Source organism: Gymnodraco acuticeps, unplaced genomic scaffold (assembly GCF_902827175.1).
Source record: "Gymnodraco acuticeps unplaced genomic scaffold, fGymAcu1.1, whole genome shotgun sequence".
Taxonomy (NCBI): Eukaryota; Metazoa; Chordata; class Actinopteri; order Perciformes; family Bathydraconidae; genus Gymnodraco; species Gymnodraco acuticeps.
The window spans coordinates 2,560,240-2,572,501 of NW_022990391.1; the positions used below are offsets into that span (position 1 = coordinate 2,560,240).

At 37.2% G+C, this 12,262-nt stretch overlaps 1 protein-coding gene across 8 annotated transcripts in view; it reads right to left on the reverse strand.

The window, feature by feature from the left end:
* LOC117551595 (glutamate receptor 2-like) overlaps positions 1 to 11,988 on the reverse strand; it is a 148,637-nt gene extending 136,649 nt beyond the window's left edge. For 5 of the 8 annotated variants that reach the window (XR_004569820.1, XR_004569819.1, XR_004569821.1 and 2 more), the window contains exons 1-2: positions 11,721 to 11,986; positions 9,311 to 9,451 (exon numbers count right to left, since the gene is read on the reverse strand). Coding sequence is in view for 5 of the 8 variants with exons in the window: in XM_034224512.1 (XP_034080403.1) it covers positions 9,311 to 9,451; positions 11,721 to 11,790 (211 nt within the window). In the remaining 3 variants the exon portion in view is untranslated. Of the gene's footprint in view, positions 1 to 9,310; positions 9,452 to 11,720 lie in introns of all 8 variants that reach the window. The other 3 variants (XM_034224510.1, XM_034224509.1, XM_034224513.1) reach the window with 2 other exon arrangements.
* Positions 11,989 to 12,262: the final 274 nt, after the last annotated feature.

Here is a 12,262-nt window from a genome sequence, read left to right on the forward strand (position 1 = left end):
TAGTGTATGTATCTGTGCAGAATACGGGCTTGATGTCCAATGGTCAAAATGGGCAGCACCTCCAGAGGGGTTGAGAACGACAAAGCTAAGATCCTGTGGGGCTTCCAGATCCAGACTGATAAAATGGTAATGGTAAACCATAATCAGGAAGAAGTAACACGAAAAGCTTGGGAAATACCGAGAGCAACCTAAAGAAGATGTGCTAAGTGAAGGCAACAGTGGATCAAGTGATGATCGGAGCGGCGACAGCAACCCCCAAACTGGGCCTTGGCTCCAGGAAATCCCAGGAACAACATCCGATATCTCTGTCCAGAAGAGCGCAATCCTAGGAACAGCTGAGATATTTTATTTATATATAATAGGGAGACCTGTGGCTTACGATAAGCCCCTATATTTGCTGTCTCTCTTTTGGATGCTTCTTCTAAATCACTTGTTTTTTTTTTACCAAATAATTGTTTATTAATATATTATTCAAAGAGGGTGTTTACAATAGTAAAGTTACTACATAAACACTCACTGCATAATATGTCACTGGAAACAAATCTAGAATGTCAATTAATTATTAATATTCCAGTGGGATATTTTTTATTTTAATTGTTTATTTGGCAGGGACAATGCACAATAATGAACACTTAAAACATTCAAATGTGTCAAGCGTAACAGTGGCAGATTTGGCTTTGAGCTAATTTCCAGGAAACAGTGTCTGAGGGCATCTTAATATTTAATAAACTATGAATGTTTTATATCCATGTAACAGGAAGAAACTCATCTAACTGATCTTTTTTTTTTAAACCCACAATGCTAACGCTGAGCCTCTGAATTAGCAACGAGCGAAAAATGCTAACAGATTACTGCACAGAAACTCACTCATAAAACCCTTATTATGTATATTTTCTGCACATCCAACCCCTCGATTCGCATCGTGAGAAGACACCGAATCGATGGGTGCAGACATTATCACTCTATGATAAGAACTCGCAGAGATAATAACAAGAACAGACATCAAAACATGTGGCGCTAGGTAGCTAAAACCGGCAACATGGCCTACCTTGGTCGTTGTCTGGTCAAAAGTGGTCTTCAATGGCATTAAAACGATAAAAACGCTGCTGAAGTTAATCCATAGGTTAATCCAATGTGTCTGTGTCCCTTTGAATGATTTCTGATAATCCATAAGCAATAAACCCTGCTTTTCCGTTTCCAGATGTCAGAGCGAGAGACAGCTTCACTCTCATGCAAAACTACATGCGGGAAGCCCCCACCTTTTTGTGTTAACGTTGGTGTCTATGTGAAAACTCCCCTTCGATTCTACTGGCTATAACGGTTAAAAAGAGATGTCAATCACCAAAATCGACCAATGGGTTCCAGAGAAACGGTAACAATGGCCATTTCCACCCATATCACCTCAGAGGTGGAGTTTATTTTGCTAAACCTCTCTAAAAAGGTCAAACGTCACTTGTTTTGCATCAATCTCGATACAGGGTACTTATTATATGTTGTACTTTGGATTCCTAAAGCTTTTAGTCGACCAAGGGTAGTTTTCACTATAAGTACAAAATAATTTTTGGACGGACACTATAATTTACAGTTTTTTACTATGTTCAATCTGAATTTTCTTTAAAATAAAAAACATCTATATTGATTCTGACTTTTCTACATCCAACTCACAGGTTTATCATTACTTGGTATGGTCATTTTCGAGCCTGAGACCTGAAAAACAGGCTCAGGGCTTAACAGGTTAACCTTTTCCACAAAGACACAGTTAGCTGTCTCAGTGGAGTGGTGAGCACGAAAACCAAACTGCATTGGGTGGAGTGGAGCGAAACCTTTGTCTAAATGTTTGGTGATTAGTTTTGACACCCATTTCTCAGCTACAGGGGAGGATGCTGATAGGTCTATAATTGGACATCATTGCCTTATCCCCAGATTTAAAGATCGGTGTCACCGTGGCCACCTTCCAGGATGATGGAACTTCTCTCGTGCTGATAGATTGATTCACTAGCATTGGTTTTATTAGACCGTCGATATTTGTCTTTAGAAAGTGGGTGTCGAAATCATCTGCATCCCTAGCCTTAGAACCTCTTAACCCTGAGATTTTTTACCTCAACCTCTGTGATTTCCTCCAGGTCAAAAACGGGATGTGTATCCACAGTCCGGCTAGGTGAGACCTCAGATGGCGGGAAGAGCTTTGTAAAGTCCAATGCACTATTTATGAAATACTCATTGAGAGAGCTGGCCAACACTGCATGGTCTCTTATCAGAGCATCATTGATTTTTAATTCTAGAACATTATTTTCCGGTTTGTTTACCTAATAGTTTATTTAAGATTTGCCAAACGTTTTTACCGTTACCTTTCGCACCTTCAATTATATTGATGAAAAAGTTAGCTTTGGCCTGTCTTATTGTTTGTGTTACCTTGTTACAAGCATGAGTGAATTTCTGTCTGTCAGTGGATATTCCGGATTTCAAGCTCTGCTTTAATAGTTGGTCTCTGGATTTCATGAGATTCCTGCATTGTAGATTCAGCCAGGGAAGATGATGTTCCTTCCTGTCCCTAAGGCACCTTCTCCTTGAGAAGGAAGACATTGTATCATTAATTTGAGATATAAACAGATTACTGTTTTCACCAATATTTTCAGAGGAGAGAGTGTGTCCCCAATCAATCATTTTCACTGCATCCATAAAACGTTGTTGCAGATTTTTGGGGATGAAGCGAGAACCAAAGGCAGGGGTTTTAGCTGTGGCCATGAACCTTTTTTGTGTGAGTTTCCTGGTAAAAAGAACAAGATTATGGTCAGAAAGACCAGTCAGTAAGTTGTAGGTTTTAACTATTCTGTCAGTTTTGTTAGTAAATATGAAATATATCATAGTCTTGGAGATGTTGGTTATTCTAGTCGGTTGATCCATTAGTTGTATTAAGTTGTGTTTATTCATGATCCGTTTTAAGTTCTTTCTATTTTGTTTATCATTCCAGCTTATGTTAAAGTCTCCTACAATTATTAGCTCTTTGTTGGAGTCACAGGAATTCAGCATGAGTTTTACCTGATCTTAGAAATCCACCTTAGCGGTGGGTTGTCGATACAGGCAAATCATGGTGAGGGACATTTCCTCAGAAAGTGTGATTTCCACACCAACACAATCAAACTCAATATTAGCTGGGAGTGCAATCTCCCTACAGGTAATGGTATTCCTCACATAAAGCAACACACCCCCTACTTTTCCCTTCAGTCTATCCTTCCTAAACACATTATATCCTGCAGGGCTCAACACTAACTTTTAAAAGTGGTTGTCAGGCTGGCAACCAGGCATTTGGTTGCCGAAACTGAAAATACGGTTGCCATTTTTAGTCACCTTATATTTTAAATAATTAAGATACTATACTGTTATACATCAACTTAATAATGAACATGTGACACAAAAGCTTTACAATAAGTATTTAACACAATTATTTGAAACTTAAGTGGTAGTAAACGTGTCCACCCTCAATTGCTGGTATACAAAACACCAGTAGTGCAGCTGTTGTCCTGTTCTTCACAGATCCCTCACAAATGAATTGAGCAAGTCACTAGTTTCTTGGTCATCCGTTGTCTCCCTTTCAAATGTGGGTTTTCTTGACCTTTGTGCTGACCCCCACCATAGATCCACTGGCCCTTCAGCATTGAAGTCTTGGATTGGCCAGACTAATACATTTCTAATGTTAACTAAATGAAAACCATTCACAGTTAAGAATTAGATATTAATTATGTCTAACTATATTTAAAATGTGTTACCTTTTTATAGAAGTGATATTTGTATGCCAATATTTTTCCTATGGTAAAGTTTCGTTTAGCACTTTTATTTTGGTAGTAACAAGATCGGGACTCTTATTTTGAAGGAACTTTTACCGGAAGTGAATGGACAACGGAGCAGAATGTACATATATATTTCGCCTCCCAAGACTTTACACATTTCCTCTTTGCTTTCGTTCGGGTTCTGATAAAGCGCAAGATGCGCTTTATCAGTTGAATCACTTTGAACATTCGTTTGAGATGTTGACGGGTTGGCCGAACTTTTTACCCCACACAGTCAAAAAACGTAATTTGCTTCGCCATTTTTTGTAAAACAAGCGCACCGCGCACGCGAGTAAACGTGCATCGCTTTCTGGCTCCGTAATCACACCAATGCACGTGCAACTTAAGTATCAGTTTCCGACTGGTCACAACAATAATTAAATATCACTCTTAATACAACAAATAATTAACATTTATCTATTTTGGGGTGCACATTTAGCTGTCCTTATTTCTTCATGTTAAAAAGTGGTTGCCACTGATAGCAACCAAAGGCCAAGAAGTGGTTGAAATTTTTTCTGAATGGTTGCCAATGGCAACCTGGCAACCGTTACTGTCGAGCCCTGGGTCCTGATATAGATATAAGAGTGGATGGTGACGATATTCCCAAACAGTCAATATTGGATTAATATAATCTTTTTTTCTTTTGATTTTTTTCAGATGATGGGTTGCTACAGTACAACAGTGAGGGGTTTGGTGCCTTGCTCAAAAGTAGCTTGGCATGAGATGAATTGGCACCTCTCCAGCTACCATTTCACACACATTCAATAAGAAAGACATAGAAAAAACAGATCAGATATTGACATTGAAAGCAGCCTTAAAATTAGAGTACACTGGTCAAGCTATGCACTTCTACACTCAAAGAAATAACTCATTGGATTAACTCAATTTTATTGTTGGCAGGTTTTCCATCCAATAAATATATGTGGCACAAACTCAAACTAATGGCATCCATGCAGTATAATGTAAATGAGTTAGTCCAACTCAAATTTTTCAAATAGAGTTTAAGTAAAATGATAACATTACCTTTATGAATTTAAATAATGCTAGTCCACCTAAATCCTATTTAATTAATTGAAAATGAAATAATGAGGTTAAATATAATTTAATAAAAATGTGTTACACATGATAGAAAACATGGTTTAGTTTTTTTTATTTTTAAATTCACATTATTCAAAACAATCCTCCATTCAATACAGTCTTTTTAAAATGAATGAATTCACACTGAAAGATGAAAAACATTTCTGAAAGATAATACCATTTTTAAAATGGCAGAGAAATGGAACTCCTATAATTAACTTACAAATCTCCCTTTGCCAAATACAATGAATACAATATAACAGGGGTATGCACTGCTCTTCTAACAGGACAATAACACATAACATAAAGAGTGCACTGCAAACACCAACATATGGAAATAGTGTTACAGTGTGTTGAAACAAATACAGAAAAGCACAGAACAAATGATTGATATAACGGCTCAATCTGCTCTGATTAGGAAACTCGTGAATAAAATGACAACAATGAACTCATGAGTCACTTCTTTTTCACATTTCAATCGAACAACTTGATCTTCAGACTTTCGATTTTACCATTCAGCTTGTGCCCATCCAGATTCATCACTACCTTCTGCATGAACTCGAAGGTGTGTTTGAGGTTGTCCGGAAAGCTCAAATCCAGGGCATAAATAAGTCCCAATAGCATGACAAACCCCACAATCACGCTGCCCAAGTTGTCCATGACTATATTGCCTTCGATGACAATTCCCACGTCCTCTGGCTGCCCATCCACATCTCTTTGAAGTGTGTATATGCCCATGACTGTGTTTGCCATGTCCCTCTTGGCATCTTCAGAGGCAGAGGCCTGAACAAAGACACAAACATACAACATATGTGTTAACTAAAACCTGAATTACTACATTTTATAGAAGCAGATTTACTTATGTGGCTCTCCTAATTGATCAAAACAGTTTTAGACTAACCCTCTGGTATCACTCAAATGTACTACCCTATTTGGCCACTCAGGATAAAAATGTCCACTTTCAAAAACTTGAATGATAAAATGATATGATACAAATATTATATTTAAATATTTTTCCCCCACACTTTTTGGGAAGTGTGGGAACATTTTTTAAATGGACAATTAGGGTAATTTGTACAGTGTATTCGAGACCGATTAGAAAAATTGAAATTCCAAAAAGTATCTAGAAAAAACACAAAATCATTATAGCCAAATCTGATGTGAAAAATTACCAATTTGGACAAAAATGTCCGAGTGATACCAGAGAAGGTTAGGACCTCCAACACAGAACTAAATTAAGCTTGAAAGAAAATGTTTGCATAAATAAGTTATAAAGATATATTCCTGTATGTTCTGTTTGATTATCAACGTTATCTTATTTATTAATTCAGGTATTATTTGTTTACGTCCCTACTTAATAATGTAATTTGTTGTTATTCCTGTAGTTAATTATGCATTTACCTACTTATTTCGATATGTATTTGATTATTTATTCTTTAATAATTTATTTCCTTGATTTATGTGATTATGTAATTATTCCTTTAACAATTTAGTAATTGCTGCATTCACATACCTTTTTAAACATGAATCTATTGATTAATATATTTCAGCATTTATTTATTATTTTATTTATGTATTTATTCAATTATTTATAAGTTCTTACATATGTATTCATGTCCATATTTATTTATTCATTTATAGATGTATTTATATATAAATGTAAATATTTATTTCAGCATTCATTTATTATTTGTATTTATTTCCAGATATATTCATGTTTTAATTCACATTTGTATTTATCAATTGTATTCCTATGTTAATTTATAGATGTATTTATATCTGTATAAATGTATTAATTCACTTTTTTCTATATTTATTTTAACACTTGCCCGATGAAATTACTTCTGTATCTATTTATTATTATTTTTTTATTTCTGTATTTATTCATTCTTACATATATTCATTCCTATATTAATGTATAGATTTATTTATTTCTGCATGTATTTATGATATGTGATAAGATATTTAGATGTAAGCAGGGATAGGGTTGTGTGCCATATAATTTTCTTATTATAAATGTAAGTAATGGTGGTTATAATTGTGGGTAACACTGTTAACCAATACATTGAAAACATATTGTGATAAACATACCTGATACTCCTTAAAAAAAGAGTCTGGATCCTCGTTGAGGTAGATCGCGATGCTTCGCAGGATGCACCCCCTCTTGATGTGGATGTTTTCAAACTAAAGCAGGGGCGATAAATCAAAGACAATTAAGCACAATGCATGTGCAACAGAGCAGGTAGTTTACAACGTAGAGGGCTGTATCTGTCGTGTGTGTCCCTAAGCAGGACTCCTTACACCTACATTTCCACAATAAGCTATTGCCTTAAAAACACTATAAAAGCAGACAATTTCTTAAATGTGTTCATATGATCATGGACAAAAACAATACAGTGAAAAACGAGGTTCTCTGCATTTATACTAACCGAATCTGATATTGCAAGGGCTTCCTTGATTTTGTGCCCCTTCACTCCTCCTTTGGTCTTGAAGATCTTCAAGAGCTTGTCTGAGAAGTGGTCCAGCTGCCACATGAACTTTGATTGAAGTGGTGATGTTGTGATCCTCAAAAACTCCGCATTCACCTTAAAAATATTATTAACAAGCACAATACAACCAATTGTTACTTGTTAATTCTACTGGCTTTGGTGTTAGCTGTTTAGCATGAGTTTTGTATGTGTGATTTAAAAGTTTACTCCATGTGTCAAACGAACATGGGCAATCAGTATATGGACATGGATAGCGACAACTGCCCCTTAAATGTGCATGTGTCTGCCGGAAATGTTTTAACAACAAATACCTGCTAGCTAGTTCCAAACTGCAGTGTTTGCACTGCCACATGCATAACCTGAAAAAGAGAAAAAAGAGAATTAGCAATTGACACTGAACAACTGACAATGTCACAGATCAGCTTATGCAAGTAATGTGAAAGTAGCCGTGTACTTACCATAAATAAGAGGTTGCCCCAAGATGCTTGTTAATGCTGATCAAACTGCAAAAGACAACATAAATATATTAGAGGTGTGATTAAAATGCTTATATATTTGAATTTTCACAGACAACACATAATTGCCTAAGATTGCACAACCCAAAAAAAAAATGATAACAGATCACACTTTAAAATTAAGAGTCTAGTAGACATGTTTTATAAAGCAGGCCTACGTTTCTGCACAACTCTGGGTGCCTGCTTGTGAGTGAGGTAACCCATACAAGATTCACATATATATATTATCTCATTATTTATATTAAATATTTGGCAGTAAAAAACTAAACTCAACTGAACTCCTACAGAAACGAGTGGCTCCGCCTGTCCTCCTCTGCCTGCACTAAGGCCAGGAGAGAGATGGACAGACCTGCTGAGCTTTATGATAGAAAATGGCGGCGCTTACTCTTTGCATTTTTTGGTTGAATTTAAACTGAATTTCGGTGTACTGTGTTCAATGACAATAACGTTAAATCGAATGTAATATAATCTAATGATCTCCATTATCCAGTATTCAATGCTAACCGTATCTAGCAAGCTAGCTAACAAACCAGTTATCCAGCTAGCTAGCTTTACCTCGTGCACTTGAATTACTCTTTGCATTTTTTGGTTGAATTTAAACTGAATTTCGGTGTACTGTGTTCAATGACAATAACGTTAAATCGAATGTAATATAATCTAATGATCTCCATTATCCAGTATTCAATGCTAACCGTATCTAGCAAGCTAGCTAACAAACCAGTTATCCAGCTAGCTAGCTTTACCTCGTGCACTTGAATTACTCTTTGCATTTTTTGGTTGAATTTAAACTGAATTTCGGTGTACTGTGTTCAATGACAATAACGTGACATCTAATTTAATATAATCTAATGATCTCTACTATCCAGTATTCAATGCTAACCATATCTAGCAAGCTAGCTAGCTTGCTGTTTAGACCCAACTAAAAACGGAGCAAAATATAACACGGTGGTTTCAAATATTCTTGTCGATATAATGAAAAGGCATTAGGCCTACTTGGAAACAGGGAACATTCTAAACTACTAGAAAAAACAAATACTTACCAAATAATAGACTTTCCACCGTCAGTTTCACACCGTCAGTGTTAGACAAAAGGCGGCAAATGACAGAACGGATCTTGTGCATGCGCAAAGGTGATGTGCAAAGGGGCGGTCCCAAATGAAAACAATTCATTTTGAGTTGCTCTGTCTTAAATACATTTAATAAGTGAATTGATTAATGTAATTTGTGTTACACTAATGAACTATACTTAGGTTTATTTCTTAAATAAAAATATTTAAGTAAAGTGAAACAATTATTAATGTGTCAAGTCTAAGAAGGGCTTGAATCGTTTTTTTGAGTGTAATACACATTTTCCTCTGTAGTTTTTCAAACCATGTTTGGTAAAAAGAAATGTGATACTTACAGCAGTTAGTGACAGCAAAGCTGTTAGCCACCTCCAGGTTATCTATGTGTGGAGTCAGTCTGAAATCTGCCATTCCAAACTGAACCATGCCAACCCTGAACGCACTGTACTCCTGATCTGCACCCCGCGGAAACAGACCACCTGGAAACACAGACACAGACCATCAGAAAGAAAATGATTCGCTATATTTTTTGTATAAATATTACAGTGTTTTTACTTTTAATAATAATAATTCATTTAATACATGTTTTTAAAATACATTTTACAACAAAAATGTTTTTAGGGATTTATTTCAATGTATCATAAGCCCTTATAATATGTGTTTCATTTAAGTCACCAGTTATATAGTCCCAATCACTCTCGAGTCACCACTTTGAAAATCCGAGTTCAAGTCGAAGTCACCCAGTCTGGGACGAGTCCGAGTCATCATTACCTGTGTTCGAGTCTGAGTCACAAGTCTGAGACGTCATGTATTAATCGTGTGAATATATTTGTTTAGATTTAGCTGTTGGATAGCTTTATATCAATCAATATTTGTTATTGTCTACATTGCTTTTATAATTATATTTTCTGCATTGCTTTTATTTTGTCTATTTTACTCTCATTTGTCTATTTAACTTCTGTGAAGCACTTTGGGCTACAATTCTTGTATGAAATGTGCTATACAAATATAAAGCTTAATATTATTATTATCAAGGTTGAGTTGAGTTCTAAAATTGCCTTCAGCGCTCCATTCTGGCACCTTTAATGAGCTGCTTTACAAAATTAAACAAAATGACACACGGTCACATTTCAGGGTTATTTTTAGTTTATTTAGCGGTTCTAAAACACACAGAATCTGAAAAGATATTGACAGTAACATTCCACTCACCTAATTAAACCATCACCGTACTGAATTACTTTTATTTCAATAAATAAATAATATAAATTTTGGGGATAAAAGTCAACTTTTATAATGTGGTTGTTTAATTTATTTCATTTTTACAATAGATTATACTTCTGATCAGAAAAAAATTAATTAAAGTTTTCATTCCATGGTGAGGGCGTAATGCTGGAGATATTGTTGCCAACACGCATATCTGCAAGTGTTTCCCGTTTGCATTTTAAATATAAACTGTAAACGTTTTTTTCTACGGTGCACAGTTCACATTTTTGTGGAGCTGAATCTCTGACCGATCCTCGATCATCACTCCCGCCACCACCGGTGGCTGCTGCTGCTACCGGAGCTGATAAAGAAGCTAGGTGTATTGACGGAACCGCACTAGCTATCAGCCTCACACGGTCCTGGCTTCGATATCCCATCCTGAACTCCATCAGATCACCTGCCTCGCGTTTTTCGTCACAGACATTGAAGTCCCGTCTCTTCGCCTGCACAAAACGCACCCAGGACCGAAAGCTAGCTCCAGTCCTTTTCCTGTTAGGGAAACTGTGGACTCAATGTCCTGACAGGCTGGAATGTGTGCAACCTAGACAAACACAATACTTCCCCATGATTACAAATGGTGAAATACAAGGTAAAACTCCAGAAAAATACCAGCTCAATAAAACACAACCGCTCAAACCAACTACTTCCGTGAATTGGTCAGAGAAGGAGTAGGAGAAAGTTGCTCCCCCATGTGACGTAATATGAAGCGTTTGACGTTAAAATAAAAGCAGTTTTTAGTAGCAGAGCTCAAAACGGTTCCTTTCCCCTCTGAATTATTGCCCTTATGTCTCGTAAAACATATAAAATCCTGCATTAACTTTTTTAATTGTAATTTTCAGGCAAGGTTAAGCATAAATGTAGAAAAAAAAAACCCTGCAAGTTGCTCTTTAAATTCATCTTTGGGTTGAGTAATTTATTGAGAATTTGTCAAATTAATGACATGACAATTAAATGTATCAACCCATTTCCTTTGATTTCTTTAAGGCAACACTTGTAGCATGATAACATTGACATGGCTAACAAATAGTACTATTTGAATGCAATGCAAAAGCATATGGTTAACACTGAACACAGTGGCTCGGGGATTGCTGTGTATATCTGCATTTGTGGTCCAATAAGGAATTCTTCTCAGGAAACACGTCTGAAGAGCTGGATTTTAATCATTTGGATTGAACTACCGAGAAACAAACGTGCATATGCGTGCGTGCGCACACGTCTCAATGTTAATGAGATGCACGCGCATATAAGCACATAACACACAGACAAAATATGTTGACATAAATAGGAGCACTGCAGCAGCCGCTGTACAGTCAGAAGGCCTCTCTAATGAGCGGCACGGGGGACATGACAGAGGCCCTTCCGCTGGAGACAGAGAAAGAGCGGGGGATGCGCGAAGGAGGGGAGCAAGGGAGTCATTTACACGTACGGATGAACAGAGAGGTAAAGACAAGGAAGGAAGGGGGGTGACAGAAAATAAGAGCCTACCGATTTGGACACTCGGAGATCCGCACGACGCCTCGCGCCATACGAGCGTGAGTATCAACAGCAGTTTCATGGTGTTCAGATCCTCACGCGACGCCACAGTAGCTTCTTGTCGGTTCCTAGCAGAACATCATCTCCATCACGCGCTGCGTGCTCATGGCGGCAGTCCAGTCCGTCAGGCGCGTCTCGAGCTCTGCAGATGCCCTCTCCTTCTCCTGATATGCGCGTGCCGCTGCTGCTGCTGCTGGAGAGGGGTGCGCGCGGCGCGAGGTTTGCCTAAGAATACCGATGAGGCACGAGCAGGAACCGAGAGCAGCGGGAACGGCCGAAACCAAACACGCGAGCGTTAATGAGATCAACATAAGGCTAGAAGACGAAAGCTCTGCAGCAGCTACTCTAACATTATTCTGACAATGAAAAATGCATGAGCAAATCAATAAGATTATTGATTTCCCCATATGCACCATGACAGGCCTATCTGAGTAGGATGTGAGCGAGGTCTCTGTTTATTCTCAAAGGAGGCACAGTGAAATCCATGAAAAAGA